The following is a 22,764-nucleotide window of genomic DNA, read 5'->3' as shown; positions in this document are numbered from 1 at the left end:
CTACTGGGTGGCTAAAAATAGCAATCTTCACTGTATAATGACTACCATAATGACTTCAAATGAACACATTTTAAAGGGATAATTCTTTAAAATGGAATTGCTTGTCTGGTTACTCTTGTAAGCACCACCCCCCCTTCAAAAAGAATCTGGGATCTTTTGCTAAGTTATACAGTTGGTAAATATTCCCAGTCACTTAAGGCCTAGTTTAAACAGTAAAATAAATGAAGATCAAAACTTTATTCATTGGTTCTTTAAGAAAAAAATAGTGGATCATGTAGAATGAGAATAATTGTGTTCTAAAAGGTAACATATCCCCAGTTAAGTGGGTAGTAAACTGCTCTTTTCCCACTTAGTCATTCCAACAAAGACTGACTCATGCTTCTTTAGATGAGGTTTAAAAAATTCCCGTTTCAGACAGCAATTGCAACTGAGTATAAAGTTTAATTGGAAGAAAACAAAAGGAAAAGATAAATGTGCCTAGTGCTATTTGAACCTGTGTAAACATGCGCTGCTCTCTGTATGGCAGAATCACGGTCCTTCCAGTCAAGGGATTTTCTCTTATACCACATTTCCCTGTATTCACAGAAAAAAAAAATTCCAGATTTAGGACAAAGTCCAGTGAGGTATGTGTGTGTGTGTGTGTGTGTGTGTGTGTGTGTGTGTGTGTGTGTATACACAAAAAGATTGGGAGAAGAAAGATTCATTGGGAGATAGTGGGAACAGCCAGAGAATAGGGAGAAATCTATTTGGGAAAGAAATTAGCATGGTGGTTTTTAGAATTTGATTCTCAAAATGTACCCCTCAGAACCACTGCATCACATCACTTTGCCACTTTCTTAGAAATGCAAATTCTCAGGTGCAACCCCAGACCTTTTAGATCTGAAACACTGGGGTGGCTCCAGCAAACTGTTTTGTTTGGTGTTTGTTCAAACCCTCCAGGTCATTCTGGTAGGGTTGAATTTTAGAACTACTGGCTTAAATGACAGTGAAGATCTGCTTGGGTGACTGGAGAAGAGGACTACTCCATAAAGAATTCCAGCTAACAACCACCTTGTCCCTTTGTTTCTGAAATGTTATAATTCTCCAGGAGCATAACTTCATAAGGCATCATTCCTGGTTCTTATGTGGTTGAGACATTCTCACTGTATTCCACTGGGTAATAACTATTTTTTTCATTAAGGGTTATTTGCCTCAAAAGAATCCTGGTATAAATTGTTCCTTTCTGCTCTTTTTTCCACAAGAAATTAAAGAGTTTAGGTAGACTTCTGTCTAAATTGGTTTTCCATTTAAAGTGTACTTTATCTTCTTGAAAAATACTTTTTTATTTAAATATTTTTTCTCATTTTAATTTAATCTGCTTAATTTTGCAGAAGGATATGAACTTAGTTTTCCTATTTCAAAGTTTTGGCTACCTACTGTGTGCTAAAGACTTTAGTTTTGGACATTACATATGGTAAAATCAACCACATAATTTTGAGGATCTGCCAGGAAACTTGAGGTTCAGTGTAAAATGCATAGTGCAATGTTCTACATTTCATCCGAGCTTTCCATGTAGTTTCAACCTATCAGAGAAAAAAATTTCTATTGCAGTATTTGATTGTTTTTTTATTAGATAATTTTTGCATTTGTTTATCCACCATGTTTGGAAAACATTACCCCTTTTTCCTTTCCTTTCTTTCACTTTCTTTTTCTTTTCCTTCCTCCCTTCTCCTCCCCTCTCCTCTTCAATTTGTTCTTCCTTTTTTTTTATACCAGAAAAGGCTTTTGATTTCTCTAAAAAAATAAACTTTTTTGAAATAAAATGTCAAGAACTTGAAAGAAATGTATGGCAGAAAAGACAAGTCAAAGGTGAAGGAGGTGTGATTAACAGATGAAGGACGACAAGAAATAAGGTTTAGCATGACTGGAAACTGGAAATGGAAGGTGGGATAGTCTCAGAATGTACTGTTGGGAACCTTGAGTCTGAGAAGGGGTATATGGCAACCTGAGTTATGGGCTATGTGGTGTAGCTGTAATATGCATGAGTAATTATGGCTGGTCAGTCACTCACCAGCTATTCGACCTTGTAGGTTACTTACGTCATATTGTTGAGATTCATTTTTGTACTCTATGAAATCTGATTTTACATACCCATTTTTCAGTGTTGTCATAGGGCTCATAGAAAACATATATGTAAAGAAGGCTGAAGCTCAGCAATGCCATATCTACAGTTAGTACATATGGATACTTTTATTGGTAATCCATCTGTTTTCATAGTTGCATAGTACTCCAGTGTATTAAAACACCACAATTTACCCATTCATATGGCAAAGGATATTTTGATTGATTCCCATTTTTTAAAAAATATGTAATGAACATTCTTGTATATATCTTCTGATACACACATGGAAGTTTTACTAGAACAAATAACTGGAATTGAAATTGCTGGGTACTGGGCTGTAAGCATCTTTCCTAAATAATACCAGATTGATTTCTAAGTGGTTGTACTTATTGACACTTCCACTAGGAGTGTATAAAAGTTCCCTTTGCTCCTCATCTTTGCCAATAATTAGTGTTGCCAGATTTTAAAACTTTTGCAAATTTGATGGTTGGTAATTGTATCTCATGTGGTATCATTTAGCATTTCCCTGATTACTGATAAACTGAGCATATTTTAATATACCTAGGGATCATTTGTGTTTACTTTTTATAAGAAATGCTTATTCAGATCTCTTTTCAAATTTTTCTGTAATGTTATTTTTATTTTCCTTATTAATTTGTAGGAGTCTTCGATGTATTTTAGGATCCAATCCTTTTTTCTTCTTCAGTCATATGTAATGCAAATATCTTCTCCCAGTTTTTGGCTTGTGTTTTTACTTTTTGTAAACAATGTCCTTTGATATGTAGGATTTCTCTTTTTTGGTTTGCATTTTGTGTGTGTGCTTTGCTTACGAAATTCTCTATTTCCAGAAAGCATAAAGATAATTCCTTAGACTCTATTTTTAAGTTTTAAAGTTTTGTTTTTCAGTCTTTAAATCTCTTAGAACAGATTTCTGTGTATGATCAATGTAAGTTTTTTCAGCATGGACAACCAATTGTACCATCACTGTTTATTGAATAATCTATTTCCACACTGCTCTGCCTGGTTACCTCTGCCATATATTCAGTTTTCATGTGAGGGTGGGTCTATTTCTAGGGGTATTGTGTGTCCTTAGTCTATTTCTGTTCCAAATCCACATTGTCTGACTTAGCACAAATTATAATAAATACTGATATCTGGTGGCACACATAACTTCTATCGTGTTCTTCTTCTAGTTTGTCTTGAGTAGCCCTTTGCTTTTCTACATAATCTTTAAAAAGCCTAAGTTACAAACACATATACATAATATGTGATTTTTCTTGAACTGCCTTAAATGTATAGAAGGATTTGGGGAGAATTTCCAGTTTTCTGATTTTTAGACTTCCAATCACCAAACAAGAAATGCCTATTTATTGAAGTTTCAACTTACTATTCTTTTTGTTATCCTTGGGATTTTCATTATTACTTTTTTTTATAGGATCACTAATGTATTTCTAGGTTTGCTTGTTGGTATTAATCCAGGATCTGAGGGTTTTTCAATGGAGTAGTAATACCTATTTCAGGATATCTAGTCCAGCATCCTATCAGAAGTAGAGGACGTATGCAGAGTGTTTTTATATGCAGTTTTCTATTTAAATATGTGGATTACTTTGAGTTTGGTTTCTATGCCAACCGGTTTATGTATTCTTACAAGAAATATACATATATATATGTACACATATATATTATATTTACTTTGTAGGTGGAATAATGTTAACCAGTGAAAAAGCCCATTTCTGGTCAGGAGGAATTTCACGAAGTACGTCTGAAGGAAATTTGTTTGACATGGAAGCCCAAAAATCCTCAAAAAATTGCAATATTACAGGCACAAGAATTTATAATTATTGTAATTTTTTCCTCCTCCACCACTGATTATTGGAGAACTATCTCTGAAAAGTGCTACAGAAGATTAAAAGAATGGTAAAATCTAAACTTTATCATGGAAATACTTAAACTATCATTAAAAAGATGAGGAAAATAAAATAGTCAAACAACATATAATAAATATTATGAGGAGACAAAAACCAATTATTAAATGAGTGGTATATTGCAAGTAAATATAATGAATTTTGGGGTTAAAGAGATCTCTGTATGTTGAAGTGGGCTAATAAATACAGTATAAAAGAGTTGAATAGATTCTCAGAGAAAAAGTAAGTTTTAAGAGAGTTCGATGGAACTGGGTTTGAAGAAAAGTGTAAAAATAAAAGAAATGCAACATTTATTTTTCAAAACGCATCTTCTGATTTTTAATATGACACTTAAAGCTCATTTCAATCGATGTATAGTTCTCTATATACTAAACAAAAAAGTCTGAAAGCTTACTTGAACTCATTTTTCTATTTTAGCTTTCATTTTCTCTAAAGCAGCACCAGCTTCACAAAGTCCACAGAATCATTATCAATATTTATTGCAAAATGACCAAGTATAAGTTGCTCTAAACATAAAAAAAATCAAGATTTTTGAGATATATAGAAATTCATTATAGTTGATATATAAGTATTTTAATGTGTTGCTGATCCTTAAAATACCCACTTTCCAAAGTAACGTGTTTTCATTTTACAGTGGTAATAAGCCTGTTCTTTGCCATTTTAAACTTGAAAAAGCTCAATGAATCCCTTCAAGTAGTAAATCTAATGGTGGTCTATTTTTTCAATGTTTATTTTCATGAAATGTTCGTTTTTCATGAAAAAATTCAATGTTATTAAAATTTATCAATACGAAGTTATCAGAAAATAATCTAAGAAATGCATGATTGTCTAGTTCAGCATATTATTTTTTAACAAATTATTTTAGCTGTTCACAGACGTATTTGATATTTTTTACATATTGACTATTATCAGAAAAGAAAAACATTAAATGAATAATTTAGATGTAATGAGACCAACCATTCAATGTTTAGAAAAATCTGGATAATTGACCAATTATTCTGTTTGTTCAGAGGTATTCTTTCATGGAAATGAAATATAAAACAAGGCATAAATTTATGTAGTCTGGATCATTTTCAAGAAGATGTGTTAAATGATTATTATCTAAATTGCTAAACATTTATTTGTTTATAAATCATAATGTCTTAAGATAAAGTAACATTACATATGGTCAAATAATCTGGTAAAACAATTGCTCTTTCCTCACAACATGAAAATTTGACCAAATTTAACATTAATTTTGCAGTATTTATTAGACTGGAGATCAAAAAGCAAATAAAAACTCTTGACTTTTTAAGCTATAATAAAAATTAATCTTGGTTATATCTCAGAATGCCACTTCATCTTTGTTTTTCTTTGTTTTTGTTTAAATAACAACCGGACCCAGGTTTGCCTCTCAATTGGCCCGGTGATTTCACACTTCATGGCAATAGTGCTTCCAATGCTACAAATCCATTCTAGAATGAACTGTCTGCATCTAACCCATTTTTGGATGACATAATTCAGCTAAGAAATAACCAGAGGAGAGATAGTATTTCCATCTTGAAAGAAGATCCTTTTCTTTTTTTTAGTGAAATAGAAACTGGAAATTCTTTTGGTTCCTCCGGTAATGAACTTGACGTTCATTAGTTGCTTAGGCAGTCTTCCTCAAAGGAAATCTGAAAGATCTAAAAGTGTTTCAGAACTTTTGGACATTTTAGATGACACAGCACATGCCCATCAGAATATACATAACTCTGACCAGATCTTAGAACAAGACTTAGAATGGCTTCAAAATGATCGAGAAGCTTATAAAATGGCTTGGTTAAGTCAATGCCACATGGCCCCTCCTGCCTAGATTTGAATACAATTAATCAGAGTCCTGGATGGGCCCAAACACAAGTTGCAGAGACTACAATAGTTTGCAAATTAAACTACCAGGGAGGGTCAGTACAATTACCTGAATCAGATATCACTCTTCATGTGCCCCAAGGCCATGTAGCTGTGGGAGAATACCAAGAGGTATCTCTAAGGGCTTTTCTAGATCCTCCACAGATGCTTAACTATGATCTTTCATGCACCATAAGCCCACTGTTGGAAATCATGTTAGGTAACCTTAACACAATGGAAGCCATTTTGCTAGAGATGAAAATTGGAGCTGAAGTGAAAGAGGATCCTTTCAGCCAAGTCATGACAGAAGTGGTATGTTTTCACAGCCTGGGTAAAGAAGGCCCTTTCAAAGTATTAAACAATTGCTACATTTATAAAGACACCATCCAAGTCTAGCTAGTAGACTTGAGTCAGGCAATGTATCTAGTGGTTGCTGCACAAACTAAAGGTACTCAGTCGCCAGCTGCCACCATTTGGGATTATATCCACAAAACCACCTCAGTTGGAATTTATGGGCCCAAATATATCCATCCCAGTTTCACTGCTATTTTCACAGTTTGTGGACATAGTTATATGCCAGGAAGGCTTACAATCTCTGATATTAAGAAGGGTGGGAAACACAACACATCTCCAGTTGTGTTTCAGCTCTGGGGGAAGCATTCCTTCTTACTTGAAAAGCCACAGGATTTAAGTATTTCTGTCTTTTCATGTGATCCTGATTTTGAAGTAAAGGTAGAAGGAAAAGGGAAAGAAATTAAACAAAAGCAGTTGCAATCAGGTCAAGTAGTTCATCAACAATTTTTATTCTCTTTAGTTGACTCCAGAGAAATGCACTTGTTTGTTTTCCGTGTTCAGGTGGAGCCTCCTAATGGTAGACCAGTTACACAGTTATTTATTACTACACCTGATCCAGCCCCAAACCTAAAAAGCCTCTCAGATCTGCCAGGTGATTTACAGAAGGAGAAGGAAATCAAGTCTGCTCCTTTATTACCAACAGTGCATGTTAAATATCCTACATTTCAAAACAAAAATTTGAACTTTGCCAACTATGGGGTAACCCTGAAGACAGTGCTAAGACAAAGCAAGATTGACTACTTAACTTGAATATTTCAAAGGGGACACAGTAGCTCTTCTTGGAGAAGGTAAAGTAAAAGCCATTGGGCAGTCCAAAGTGAAAGAATGGTATGTGGGAGTCCTGAGAGGTAGGATTGGACTTTTACATTGCAAAAATGTCAAGGTGATTGCAAAGGAACAAGTAATGTCTATGTCAGATAATGTCTTCACAACCAGGAATCTTCTTGAACAAATTACCCTGCCTCTTAAAAAACTGACATCTACTCAGTTGTATTGACCTTGGTGTCAGAAAAAGCTTATGATTGGAAAGTTTTAGCTGATGTCCTAGGTTACTCACATCTGGCACTGGAAGATTTTGATTGAATACAAGCAGACAAAGAATCAGAAAAAGTTTCTTATTTTGTAAAGAAGTTAAAGGAAGATTGTCATGCAGATAGAAATACCAGGAAGTTTCTTTATGAACTTACTGTGGTGAGTATTGCTTGATCACAGTAATTTATTTACCATAGAGAACTTTATTGGCAATATTTATAAGTAAACATATGAGAATAGTTAAAAAATTCTCAGCAGTCTCAAGTAAATTGAAGTCACTTTACAGCAAATATAGAGCTTTGCCTACAAGATCATATAACCGGTTTCTTAGATTTGACATTCAATTGTGATTTTCCCAGAAACTAGGCCCCCAAGGATCATCTTTTAATGGAAGATTAAAGATTCTGTTTGTGCTAGAGCATAACAGTTAAGACATCCCTTCTTTCCCTTTTTCAAATATTTAGATAGCTCTTAAAATATCAGAGAAGCTCCAATTACATGAAAGTAAGTAAGAGTAAACTGAAACAAAGCTAGTTAACTTGGCCATTGGTATAGGTTCACTTTTTAGTGTTTTTTAGACATATCACCAATGTCTTTAACTTTAGCAATTCAATATTTATCCTCTGTATGCAATGCATCACAATCCAAAAATGATATTGCTAATTCCCTTCTTAATCTTCATGTTTTAATAGGACTCTTAGGATTCTTTTCTTTTTTTTTTCAGCATAGCATTCACCCCAGTGTAAGGCTCAGCAGAGATCTATAAAAATGATGAAGAACTATATTGCCTTAAATGTAGAAATTCAGTATTTTATAAAAGTAAAAAAAAAAATCAAGAGCATTATTTCTAAAAATGGCTAAAATGTGACTGTATAGATAATAATAATGATATATACTGCTTCTCTAGGGTTCTCTGTGTGTTTGGCACTGTCCCCAACATTCTATACATGCTCTCTCATTTAGCCATTTTAACCACTCTATGGGATAAGTCTAGTTAGTATCTTCATCTTCAAGTAGAGGAAACTGAGTCTTGGGCGGTTGGGCAACTTGCCCAAGTTCTGACAGTTGGTTAGTATCAGAGATGGGATTTGAAACCTTTTTGGTTCCAAAGCCACACGTAAAACCACTATGTCTTCCTGAAACAAAGGTATTAACAATGCATGCATTTGTGTAAAAATATTTGTTTGAGTACGTATGTTGGTGTGTAGTAAATATCACTATAACTGTGCAAAGCTGATGCTCTGTAAGAGATGTAGATCTTCACATAGATGAGGCAGGTTCATGTAGAGCAGCAAAGTTTTAACCAAAGTGCAAAAAGAGGAGAGAAATTTTTGGAGAGAAATTTATTCTGTGATGTTAACAATAATTTATATAGTAAGGAACTATTTATATAAAACAATCCCTCTCCTTCTGTTATTTTTATGTTTCTACAGTGATACTGTGAGGGGTGAATTTTTAAAGCTCAATATCTGATTGTTAAATAGGTGGTTTTATTATGGTGTGCTGCATTCTCACTGAACCCAGGCCATTTACAGTCATTCTCGTACTTTAAAAATATATTCAAGGCAAAAGAGAAACTCATAGACTTGTTTTAAAACATGCATGGTGACTGACAAAGCTCAGATGCTTAATTAAGGAAGAAAGAGTCTGAAGGTTTTCCACTGTGCATTGTTGAAACCTCAGTGTTTTATATTTGATACCTTGAGATTTAAATTTAGCAAAACTACACTGGTGGTAAAGGGAGAGAGTACATTTTTTTAAGTCATAAATATCAATAGCTTTGTTCAAGGTTGTCGGAGTGTTTCATTTTTATGCAATACACATGATTCTGGGAAGTTTTAAATCACATTTTGATTAAAAAAATAGAATATTGTTTACCAGCAACTGTGTGCTCACTCTATAGAAATCCTGTAGCCAGTCCTCTGGTAAGGAAAGTAATTACTGTTCGTAGAGTAAATAATCATCCCTGGGTTGATAAATTATTGACTGCTAGAACCTCAGGGTATCTTTGGAAGTGGCTAATTCAACTTCTTCCTTTTGTAATTAAGGATATTAAGAAATATATTAGTTCAGTGGTTTACCCAAGCCCCTATAATTAGTTAATGAGTTAGTCCTAAATCTCCCCTAATTCTGGTCTAGTTGTGGTCTCTGTACTTAGCTTGTTGGATTTGCTTAAAAAGTAAATCAACTCTTTGAATTTTAGAAAATTCAAATATATGTGTGGTGAGAAAAAGGATGCCAGTTGCCAGAATATGTAATGACAAATTTAATTTATAGAAAAAAGCTCAAATTAGTTGCTTTTAATTATGACATGCAACTGTTGCTGCAGGCTCTGCTGAAGATTGATTATCAGGGGTTAGTAGCACATCTCAGTCCAAGAGGCTGCTATTCTGACTTCAGCTGTCAAGCTTGGAAAAGGCTGGAGGAAACTAGCTGAAAATTTAGTACGACTCACAAAGCGACAGATGGAGGCATATGAAATTCCTCACCAAGGAAAAGCTGGAGATGTTGCTGTAGAGGTAAGATTTCTATTTGTCTAAATAGTGAAAAACTGCAGACCAGGTAAATCAAATGCAATCAAGGGTGCCCTGCATACGTGGATTGATAGAATGTCCTAGAGGATCCACTAACTGAAGTCACTGCCCCTATAACAATTGATATTATCTGAAATATACACACATCACTCTTTAAAGGTATTAAGAACCTTTAAAATATACTGATGTTTCTCCTATTGGATTGCATATCTCCATGGCCTTTTATCAAATAAATTGACCAAATTAAAGAGACAGTTAGTATGTAGGGCTATAATAACTTGACGCAGAGAACAGATAAACTTTGAAGGGAAGAGTTGGGGCCCAGTCATGACAAGGAAAAAGAACATAATAATTAGTATTTATTAGCCTCAGGCACAGACTTAGTCATTGGTGGTAAATAATGTTTGGTTACAAAAAGCATTAAGAGAGTAGATGGTGTGGGGTTCATTGGTAATGTTAGCTAGAGATATCTACAAGAATTATCTCCTTTACAATTTTGCATACAATAACTATAGACATCAAATACCAAATGACAGCATGTAGAACAAAGTAAATATTTAAAATGCAAATTTTTTATTAATATTAAAACAAAGGTATACTATTAGGTGTAAGTTAGATAAATATTTTCTCTATTTAATACCATAAAGAAATGTGACTCAGTTTTTATTGACTTAAATAAAAATATTCCAGTGATGAGCACATATAAAATGTTCTGTATCTTTCTCTCATATGAGTGTAAACATTTTCAAGATATTTCAGTTAAGGAAAGATTATCTCTCTATTTAGATGATGACTTGATAGGAGGCAAAAGCTGTATTCTCTACTTCCTTTTTGAGCATAGAACTGGGTATTAATTTCTTGAGAAAATTTTCTTACTTTGAAGTAACTATGTCAGCTGGGTGTGCAGGACAAGGCAACCTTTTCCATGAAGGGTCAAGAGTCAAATCAAGTTAGTTGAATTCTAGCAGCTACAGTGGAAGTCTCAGCAGGCTGGCTTCTGGTTTCCTGAAACCTGACTCTCTAAACAAGATTCTTTAGCCACGCCTAGCCAAAGGCTGAAGCCATATTTCCTCTGCATAGATTACATTTATCTCTATATACTAAGAAGGGTGTTACAACCTACAGATCAGTTTTTACCGAATGAGCTAAAAATGAGAAATCTTTAAGAAATAAAAAAGGAACAGTACTGTACATGATATGCTACTCTGATATTTTAGTTAGCTGACTAAACAATTGTGTAATTGAGATACCACTACATCCCTATTAGAGTGGCCAAAATCCGGAGCACTGACCACACCCAATACTGTTGAGGATATGGAATAACAGGAACCCTCACTCACTGCTGGTGGGAATATACAATCACTTTGGAGCACCTTGGCTGTTTCTGGCAAATGAAACATACTCTTGGTATATGACCCATCAGTCATGCTCCTTGGTATTTATCCAAAGGAATTAAAAACTTTTGACCACACAAAAACCTGCACATGAATGTTTATAGCAACTTTATTCGTAATTACTAAACCTGGAAGAAACCAAGATGTCCTTCAGTAGGTGAATGGATAAATAAACTGTGGTACAATGGAATATTGTGTGACAATGGAATATTTTTCAGCACTAAAAAGAAATGAGCTATGAAGCCATGAAAAGATATGGAGGGACCTTAAGAGCACATTACTAAGCAAAAGAACCCAATCTGAAAAGGCTACTGTGTACTGTATGAGTCCAAATACATGACATTCTGGAAAAGTCAAAACTATGGAGACAGTGAAAAGATCAGTGGATGTCAGGCGTTGGGAGGGAAGGATAAATAAGCAGAGCACAGAGGATTTAGGGCAGTGAAAATACTCAATATGATACCATAAGGATGGATACATAACATTTTATATTTGTTCAAACCCATAGAATGTACAACACTGGGAGTCAACCCTACAGTAAACTATGGACCTTGTGTGATTATGATATATTAGTGGAGATTCATCAGTTGTACTAAATATACCACTAAGGTGAAGGATGTTGATAATGGGGAGGCTGTGCATGTGGGGCGGGCAGGGCATAAACGGGAAATCTCTATACCTTCCTCTCAATTTTGCTGTGAACCTAAAATGGCTCTAAAAAAAAAACTTTTAAAAAACGTTGTCTAATTGAAATCAGGACTTATTTTTTTCTTAATAAGCTCTGTTTTTAAAAAGATTTTATTTAGAGTTATTTATCAAAGTGTTATTTATCAGAGTTTTTTTGTTAAGTATCCAACTTCTCTCTGATTGTGGTTGTTTATAGTTTTGTCCTCCCCCAAATCTTCATGGAGGCCAACAAACAGGCTACTTTTCCTTTATTTACTTTTGCACAGCCCAAATCACAAATGACTAAGTCTCCGCCTGAGGCTAATAAACACTCAGAAGCAGAAAGGAAAGCCCCTATGTGTCTTTCTAGGGGCTATTGTTCAATTTATTGGGATTAACACTAACAATCATCACTTTGATGCATATTGTTAAATGTTTACAAAATAATTCACGGCATATTGGCCTGAAGCTATTCCAAATAATCTATGAGAATCTTTACCTTTTAAGCCATGTAAAGTAAAGGGTAAATGTATGCTGATTTCCATCTCTCTGAAAAAAAAATAGTTGTACGATATTTTTCTCCTAGGAAGGAGATGATTCTTAAATATGATCAATTTACAAGTTAAGCAGTTGATTTCAAAACATACTTATATTAGTTCTGGGTAGGGTGTACAGTGGGAGGGAATTGAAATTGGGGCAGGGAGATAACAAGTTCTTGTGGTTCCCATGCTGCTTTTATTTCCTTTATCTCACTTCCTCAGTGGGCACACATTTAGAGAATTTCCTCCTATGTGTGCCAATGTCTACAATCAGGTTCTTTTCACTCACTTTCCTTGCTTTTCAACTTCTCTCTTTTTCCTTTGTTCTATTTTTATTTTATCTAATAGTTATCTGGCACCTACTCTGTGCCAGACACTATTCCAGTAACATTTCAAAAATTAACTTATTTAATCCTTTCAACAAAAACTTGTGGGGCAGATACTAATGTTATCTAAGCTGTAGGGAGGCTAAGTAACTGGCTCAAACATGCATAGCTAGGAAGTCGAGGAACGAGGTTTGGAGCACAAACCTTGACTTTGGGGTCCTTGCACTTTAACCGTTACACTCTGACCAGTCCAAATCCAATATAGTGGCTGAGTGACAGAGCTGGGAGTTACGGTTAGGATGGGGAGTTTAAGCAACTCATTTAACTTTTTCTTTTTTCTTTTTTCAAGCTATGATAGGATACTATCAAAATTTGCCTCAACATCTTCATTAAGCCTCAGCTAATTAAAGAATGGATTATTAATAGTATGTCAGATTTTTCTTCAGTACTTTTGACCACTTCTTATTCTTTTCTTTTTTTAAAAAAATTTTTTGAATTTTATTTTTTTTTTTTTATACAGCAGGTGCTTATTAGTCATCAATTTTACACACATCAGTGTATACATGTCAATCCCAATCGCCCGGTTAGGCACACCACCACCAACCACACCCCCCCCTCTTTTCTTTTTTTAAAAAAATTTTTTGAATTTTATTTTTTTTTTTTTATACAGCAGGTGCTTATTAGTCATCAATTTTACACACATCAGTGTATACATGTCAATCCCAATCGCCCGGTTAGGCACACCACCACCACCACCCCGCCCCCTCCCCCCCCCCCCACCGCCGCTTTCCCTTATTCTTTTCTAAGATGAAAAAAAGCCTCTCTCTGGAGACTTCTGAGAACAACACTTTTAAATTAACCATCTCCCTAAGTAAAATTTTAAGAAAATTTTTTTTTTTTTTTTTTGTGGTATGTGGGCCTCCCTCTGTTATGGCCTCTCCCGTTGCGGAGCACAGGCTCCGGACGCGCAGGCTCAGCGGCCATGGCTCACCGGCCCAGCCGCTCTGCGGCATGTGGGATCCTCCCAGACCGGGGCGCGAACCCGGCTCCCCTGCATCGGCAGGCGGACGCGCAACCACTGCGCCACCAGGGAAGCCCCCAGCAAGATATATTTATGTCTTCTTGCCATCTGTACTTAATCAGTGAGGATCTAATTCTCTGTTCTATCTTCTAGCTACAATCTTTTCCCTCCTCATTCTCTGATAGCTGTAGTGTTCAGAGCACTTTATTCTAAGTCTAGATTAAAAATGGGAAAGTAGGTAATCCTCAAACAGCTAATTTTATTAGTACTTTTATAGGTGAATAAAAATTCTATATGGAGTTCTTCCTACTTTTTTAGAATCTTGCCTCTGTATCCTTGCTTTCAGTATTAAATTAATCCATACAATTAACATGTTTTCTGGGATTATCAGTTCTCAGCATTATCAGTTCTCAGCATCCCTAGGAGCTACAACAAACACAGAATGAAAAATATGATTTTTTTTCTCTAAAGCCAAGTTTCATTTGGCATGGGAATTGGGATAACTGTTAATATTTGAATTGTTATATTTTAAACAAGTATATGATTAGATGCTGAAATAAGTAAATATAACTATTAATGAGAATGATAATAGTTGTTGCAATTTATTGCATGTTTACTGTGTGTCATCTAATCACTATGATCATTTTCTTTGCAATATCTCATTTACTTTAACAAAGTTTGTAAGGAAGACATTAGAACCATCCACTTTTTACAGATATGCAAACTGAGAGTGAATGCATTTGTGTAAGCTATCCAGAATTACATGGTTGTTAAGTGACAGAACTAGGCTTTAAATCCAGGTTTGTTTTACACACAGTTATTCTCTTGCTCTGCTGATGATAAATTCTTTCAGAGTGGACTAAATGAAAGAAGATCAAAGAGGCAGGAGCTGTCAGAGGGCACATCCTAGTCCTGAAGGATGGGTAACATTTGAATAATTGGAGAGGACTAGAAGGGGATTTCAGTGCTTCTGGATACAATGACTTCTAGAGACCACTGAGGAGAATATGTGGGCTTGAGGAGAGAGTGCATCTTATTAATTATGGGGAGACACGGTTGGATATATGTATTTTGGAGAGTCTTGAATGACTGCCAGAGCAGAGGTTAAGATTCCTTGTCTGGATTTCTGTTCCAGCTCTACCATCTATTAGTCCTAAGACCTTGGACAAGTCATTTGACTTTTTTTAGGAATTTTTTTTTGTAAAAAAATCATTTTTTTGTAAAATCATTTTTTGTAAAATGATTAAAGTAGTAATACTATCGTATTCATCAGATATTTGGAGGATTAAGTGAGATAATATATGTGAAATATTTGGGAAAATGCTTTGCACATTGTAATAGCTAAATATATGTTATCTTATTATTATTTATTTTGTCTAAGAGGAAGAGGAGAATTTGACATCTGTGTGACACTGAGTGATTTTGGAAAAGGGAATAAAGTATACTAATTTTTTAGTAATATGGTGGAGAGTAACTATAGAAAGAATATAGGTAAGGGGAAAGTCAGCAGTGATTTTAAGCCTTCTCTTCTGAGAAACTGGCAGAATGGTAATGCATGGAAAAAACGAGAAAAAAAATCCTGGCTGACCAGCTTTTTCTTACTGGCTTAACAACATTTAATTTTCCTTGGAAAATATCTTTTGCCAAAGGTAAAAGGAATGTCCTTCAAGTCTTATGGTTTTCTGATTTTCCGACTCACACTGCAATGCCTGGATTCTGCTTACAGGGATGTGGCATTGTCTGGTTCTGTATCTGGGCCCGGCTCAGTTCTAGCCTTAGTACTTAAATCTATGATTTGCTGTTCTTTTACGGTAAGAAGTATATTTATAATTTCTTAAAAAAGGGGAGAGTATTATATGGAAATTCATCTACCATTGGTAAAATGTATAGAATAATTTCTCAAATCTTCATTGTATTAGAGATCTGGCACAGTGACATAATATTTAGATTATCATTGTTTATTTTGTACAGTACTATAATGCTTTGTGCTATAATCTTTAATTCCGAAAACATACTCCATTTTTTGAGATGATGGAATAAAGAAAAAAAGATAATCATAGTGTAATACATTGGGGTAACACATTGTATTCCTATGATCTTTGGTTTAATTCTGCATTATATATCTGATTACCACACTGAAAATCAAATAAAAGTAATAATTATATTAGGTTAAATATTACAAAGGTATTTAAAAATGTATTTAGAGACACTAATATTTGAATTCGATTTTAGATTTTTCTTTATTAATGTTTATTGTTAGGGATCACAAACAATAGGAGATTTCAGAAAACCAAAGCCAGCTAATTATAAGACTTAAATTAGCATTTATTAAAACTGTTTATTACTGAAATAAATTTGTTGCAATACAATAGTGAGATGGCCTCGGATTTATAACCAGGTGACCTGTACTCTCTTCCTAATTAAGAATTGGTTGGAATAGCTTGGCCAGCAGGTTCTCCTAAGATGTTAGACTCTTTTGATGCAGTAGTAAGGAATGGGTCCTCTGTCTTCCTGTGGCTCATGCTTAACCCCTGATGTTTCAAGTGATTATTTCTAGAGCAAACACAGCTGGCTGTGCCCAAAGAAACTTTTCCAAGAAAATCTTAGGTCAAGTTTTAACCAAGTCCAAGTACCGTCTCCTTTCTAAGGAAATAAGGACCCCAGGTATGTTAGTCTCCCTTCTTTTCTAAAGATAACGGCAACCTCATTTCAATAATATTTATGTAGTTACCAACTACAGGTGATGGAAGGCCCACCTCGATATTGTAAATGATGCACTGAAGATAAAATGCATATAATAATCATTAATGGGGTAAATTTGCCTTGATACTTCTTCAGATAATTGTACTTAAAATGAAACGTTGCTCCAATAGTTTTATGAGGAAAGTAGGAGCATTATTAATCCTTTAATGTGGCAAAATGTAATTATCCAAAGGTAGTAAAAACCACTTGCATTCTTTATACTATTCATATTTTATGAGCTAATAAAAGACAGAATGCTTTGCTCAAATTTGAATTGCTTTTGTTCATGTTGCATTTCATTATCTAGTGAGTCTGATTGGCTTTTGGAAACAAGCACTCTAAATTTGGAAAAAAATTTTTTTTAATCTCTTTTCCATTTCATTTCTTTTGGCATCCCACTTATTACTTTTTCATTGCTCCTTTACCTTCTTATTTGTCCTCTAGTATCTGGAAGATAAACCAAAGACATATTCCTACTACACAAATTCTGGGAGCTTAGAAACTGCTCAGCTTTGGTAGATTAAATGCCTACTGATGCTGCTGCCCTTTATATAAAGAGATCAAAGCACATAGATGAGAAATTAATAACTCTCCGCTTTTATTAGCCTCATGCTTCTTACTCAGAGATGAACCCATAAACACCATGAAGTTAACATCAAAAAGCTAAGAGTAAAAGGGCAAGAATGATGCCTGTGTGTCAAATATTTGTGTTAAAGATGAGAAGGCTGATGGAAGTTGTTCTGTGATCAGGAATAATTCAAGAAAAACAAACCCTGAAGAGCATGCTTTCCTTTTGATTAGTCAAAGCATTAGTGCAGCATTTCTGCATATCTTCCATTAACTCATAACACTAAGCAAGAGAGGAAGAACTATTTTTAGACCACTGAGTAGGTATAAGATAACATAAACCTGGAAGAGATCTTGTCAGTCCACAACTCATTTCCAGTTGTAGAGGACTTAACTTAGATCATTCCGGAAAGAAAATTGTTTATTCTACTCATTTTATTCATTCAAACTTTTCCAGAGCAAATGATTTCGTTTTCTCTTGAATTTATTACAAAGTTTGGAATCCTTTGTGGCCTTAACGTGTATGTATATTTGGACATAATTTCATAAAGTCTGTAGTTAATTAATGTATGGAAGTTACCTTTTGTGTCTTTCCTGTGATAATATATGTTCCCTTGCTGAGTACGAAAATAGAATGATCTTAGAAAATTAAAAAATGCTGAAGAAAAATGTAAGTATTTAAGAACTTGAGTCCAAATATCATATATCTATACCGCAAAGGATGACAAACAACTGATTAGAAGGTTGCATTGATGAAAGCTGGACTTCTATCAGGCTTTAAGGCAATCTCAGTGTAGAAAAAGTTGTATTTACTCTGCCTGGCAGAGATTTGCTTATTGAGGGAAAACATAGTTCTTAATATTTTTCATCAGTATATCAAGTACGTAACTATAACATATGCTTTTGAACCCATTCCTTCTCTATTTTTCTGGATACTTGCCCCCTTAGTTACATGCCCCAACTCCATAATTATTTTAATGTTTGTCTGTGTTTATGTCTTTTCTGTCTAAAGAAAGTTAACTTTTCTCCTTGAGTATGTTACGTTTGCTACCTCTCTAGTCCTCAACAACCCTAAATTCTCCATCAGGCTAAGTTAGGATTCAAACCAAACTCTCCTTTCAATTAATATTACTTTATACAGACTTTTTCCTTTTAAACATACTTTCATTTTCCACTGCTTCTACTTCTAGCTTTGTCTCTGTTCCTTTAACTTCCAAATTCCAGACATGACCCATTTGTTCTGTGGCTTCCAGTTCCATGGCACCTGCTCATACCTGCAGTCTGCCTTCCACCACTCTCTTGAAACTTCCTCCTCCAAGGTTACCAAAGTCCTATCAATTGCCAAAATCCTGAATTTTCTCAGTTTCCTTTCATGTATCCACATCACTTGATGTTCAAGGTAGCAGAAGAAGTAACAGAAAAGAGATGTCCTCAGTGAGTGCCATGCTGTTAGATGTTTTACAAGTTCTTCAAGGGAGGAAAAGCCCTAACTTATAGCTTTTGCCCATTTGCTTGGTGTAAAAACTCCCAACATGGATGATTTTAATCTTACAATGTGATGTCACTGAACATGGAATTGGGAGGCTATATGAACAATAGGCTGGTGTGAGCCAGCTCCAGCAAACCACTGAATGTCCTTTGGGGGATACTATCAGCCCTTAACTTTTGCAACATGAAGCAATCTACTTCATTTTCTATTACTCTGACACCAGCTTCTCTCCATCCTTTTATTGCTTCTCTTTCTTAGTTGTGGTCCCTAACTGTAGACTTAATTAAAGGTTAAATTTTTCATCCCTTTTTTTTCCTCCTTGGCATTTTCCTCTACTCTCATGCTTTTCACCATCATTTTAGCATGAGTGACGCTAAACCCTTGCCTGCTCCCTGGAGATCATCTCTCTATTCCAATTTCTTATTGGAAATTAGAGATAGCCCCTTTTTACTTCAAACTCAGTAAGGCTAAAATCCGACTGTTTATCTTTCCCTCACCCAAAAAGTACCCACTTTCCACCATATCCTATTGAAAAGCTTTAAATGCAAACAATATGCCAGACACTTCATGAGGTACTTTGGACACAGACATGGAGATTATTATCCATATTTTATAGATTAAAAAATTCAAACTCAGATAAGTTGATAAATTTACTCTAACTGACCCATCCAATACCCAATGGAAATCAGATGTGAACCCAGGATTCTGAAATCAAAACTCATCTTTCTTTCTGTTACACCATAGTGCTTCTCGGTTGATGGAACTATCCTTTTTTTTCTTACGCTGAATTAGAATGTGCAAGTAATTTTTGAGTTTTTCTTAATCATTATTTAGTATCAAACCCTGTCTATTCATACACTGGGCCAGTGTTTGTGCAAGTATCTATCTCCCTTCCATTCTTGAAAGCTTCTAAAAACAAGAGCCCTGCTATATATATCAACGTTTTATTCCTTTTTGTAACAAAATTCCTTAGAGCAGTAACTCAGTAATTTTGATTTAATAAGTGAAATAATTAATGAACAACAACGTATTTCAAATATTTTCACTGTATGTGTACTACAGTGGTGTTTCTCTGTCATCTGTATTGAGAGCCACCAATGATGTTATGTATAGCAGAACAAATTATGCCCTGAAGGAATATTCAGGCTTAATTTGCTGCAAAGAGGAGCAAAAATGGGATGCAAAATGTGCTCATATTTTAGTACAAATCATGCAGTTTACCATTGCCATAGTATTTTTAGCCCAAAGCCACTGTACCGATTTATGGTTTAGACTCTGGGGATCTCCAATGAGTGTAGGCCAATATGCCTCCTTGCATTTCTGCCTAATGCAGAAGACTCTTGGAAAGTATTTTTACACTTTCAGAGGTCCTAATTAGGGTCCAGGACTCAGCAATCTTTCCACATTTCTCTGAATTGCAAGAGCTGACCATACTGTTCTGCTATCAGTACAAATTGCCAAACTTGAGGAGATTATGTGGCCCTCTGCCTAAGTAAGTGGGTAAATGTATCACTGGACTTCTGAATCTGTAGTTTCCTATTCCCATATCACCTTGGTGTATTTCCTGCTTCTGACAGCAGCAAGGGGCTGCTTCGTCATTGAGTATGCCTCAGGCCTTTTCTATACATAGCAATGCACTGTGCTGCAGCAAGATATGTGATGCAGAGCTTTTCTACCCAGGAAAGTTAGTGAAGGTGTGTACTCTGAATCTGCACTGTAGTGCACAACCTGTAAATTACCCGTTTGCAATTCTTAAGAGACATCTGTTTTCTGTGATACTGTGTCATTATCTTGGTACTGAAATGCTCTCAGTTGCTGTTTATCATAAAATATCTTCAAATACATCTTTTTATCAGACTCAGTCACTAAGGGGCTTAGAATAAAGTCTTAGAACCCTTTAACTATAAACACTATTATTTTAAACAATATATAACAAGATGAAAAATAATGTAACAGCTAGTTGAGCATCAGGGAATTTTAAATGAATGCAACATAGAATACAGGTCTCAAAGCTTTTACAGTGGGTCACGGAATTATTCCCACTACAGAATAATCTACTCATTTAGTGCTTTTTTGTATCTTAGCAGTGATAGGCAAGATTGAATCTGCCAAAAAGGCTCTATTAATATGCCTCAACTCATCTTCCATTGCAGAGTATTAGTGGGACTTACAGTTTGGGAGGTTTGGTTTCAATGTGAATATTCAGAAAAATGAGATGAGAGAACACCTCATTCACAGTTCTTTACAAATCAGCTTGGTGAGGATAAAGCTTATATACAGAAATATGGGATGATTTCTGTTGCTGCATTATGACCACATAGATAGGGTTTAACTTTGATAATTATCTTCCATTCAGTACCTTGAAGACTAGAGCTTTGTCTAGAGAGGTGAAAATATGGGTGTTCATGGCTTCCCAGGAATGCTAATTGGATAAATAACATCAAATTATCCTTTGAGCCTGATGCATAGCCTTTCATATAGATTTAATTGAAACATAACAGACTCCTTATTTAAGTCTTTCATTCTTTTAACTTCAATTGTAGGGTATATGGGGATATCAGTGGAAGGTGAAGGATTATATCCCAAGGCCCTTTATCATGTGATATTACTGTTAATTGAGGCTCTGTTTTAAGAGGGCAACTCTGTATAATATGTCGCTAACAATCTGTGTTCCTGCACTTTGAAAGTGATAAAATCACAAATGAATTAGTTTAGTGAACCCAAATAAGTAGCAAGTAACAAATTTTATATTCCAAATATTCCAATTACAAGTGCAGAGATCATTTTGTGTTTTCCTAGAGAAAATGTATTTTAAACCTGGGTGTGTGTCTGTGTGTGTGTGTATTCCACAATTTGTCTTATTTGGTCGGCCTTTGTCTCTATTCTCTCTGAGCCTGGTTGCCTTGGTTACCATTACATACACCCTTGTATGTGAGGTTCCTCTTTGGCATTCATTTATTTCTATGGAAACAATGAGGTCATTGGTATGGGTAGGTGCTTAGGGAAAGCATAATAAGTATTGAATATCTATCTTTCTTTTGGTCATTAAAATATATCATTAAATTATTTTTTAATTAGAGAATTATATTTTTGCTTTCCTTTCGAGTTGATCATGAAGCTACATTTTTCCTTGTTTATAGACTTGCTCAAATAAAATGACTTAAATCATGAGATATACTGTATATTTCCTTCTTGTTGTATGTGGTATGGTAAAGATCACCACAGACACATAACAATAAAAGAGTTATTATTTTAACCTTAAAAGTCTGTCAGAGAGCAAAAAGTTTATTGCAATAACATTTGTTACAATCAAAAAATTGCACAAGGAATTTTGTATTCCTGTGAAGACAATGAACAATGTTTAGATCATGAATCAAGAAAAAAAAAAGCCCTACTTCTGGTCATTATTTTTTAAATCTTGAGGTTTAGAAACACAGGACTATAACAGAGGAGTGATAGTTATTAAAACATGTTTTCTGTGACATTAAATAAGTATATATGTAATTGGTATTCCATTTTCTTTTTAAGTTTTAAGAGGCTTTTAAACCTTTTTTTTAAAGCATCTATTTTCCTCTCTGATTTATTTCCAAACTACTTCAGTTTAATTTTTTTTTTCTTCATAGATGATGTGGAAACCTGCCTGTGATTTTCTCTATGCTTGGAGTGCTCACTACGGAAATAGTTACAGAGATGTGTTACAAGACCTTCAATCAGCTTTGGACAGAACGAAAAACCCTGTGACCAAACAATGGCGAGGCTTAACTGGAGCTTTAATACTAGTAAATTCTTTAGAGGTTTTGAGAGTAACTGCATTCTCCACTTCTGAGGAAGTATAGAATTGAAGGGTGTGTTTTGGAGCAGGGAGTAGGGGGAGAAAGGAAAGTAAAGGGGTGTGTATGTGTGTGTGTGTGTGTGTGAAAGAGAAAGAAACTCAGAAAAGTATTACTTTTTTTTCATGTTTGAAAAAATATTTTTTCCTGGTGAAAGCACAGCCTAACACAAAATCCAGGGATGGGTTTTATAATCAAATATGCATTTTTATATATGTTTCAAATGCAAACATTAAGCTGCTTTGTTGCTGAGAAGGGAAAGAAAAGCCCTCTCTCCCTTTCAAAGTTACTTTTAATTTCTTTTAGTTAAAACAAATGACGGCTAACATAGTTACATCACACAGATACCCAGATAATCTAGAGACTCTCAATGTGAAC

At 34.8% G+C, this 22,764-nt stretch overlaps 1 protein-coding gene across 1 annotated transcript; it reads left to right on the top strand.

The window, feature by feature from the left end:
• Nucleotides 1–3,808: 3,808 nt before the first annotated feature.
• MACC1 (MET transcriptional regulator MACC1) lies at nt 3,809–22,392 on the top strand. The gene is given in 9 exon segments (XM_007112092.2): nt 3,809–3,923; nt 5,396–5,673; nt 5,675–5,846; nt 5,849–6,990; nt 6,992–7,223; nt 7,226–7,437; nt 9,608–9,649; nt 9,651–9,797; nt 22,180–22,392. Coding segments are annotated over 9 exon segments (2,553 nt in total).
• Nucleotides 22,393–22,764: the final 372 nt, after the last annotated feature.

Source organism: Physeter macrocephalus, chromosome 5 (assembly GCF_002837175.3).
Source record: "Physeter macrocephalus isolate SW-GA chromosome 5, ASM283717v5, whole genome shotgun sequence".
NCBI classification, from domain to species: domain Eukaryota; kingdom Metazoa; phylum Chordata; class Mammalia; order Artiodactyla; family Physeteridae; genus Physeter; species Physeter macrocephalus.
The sequence above is the reverse complement of the archived record's forward strand: the minus strand, read 5'-3'. Positions and strand labels throughout refer to the sequence as shown.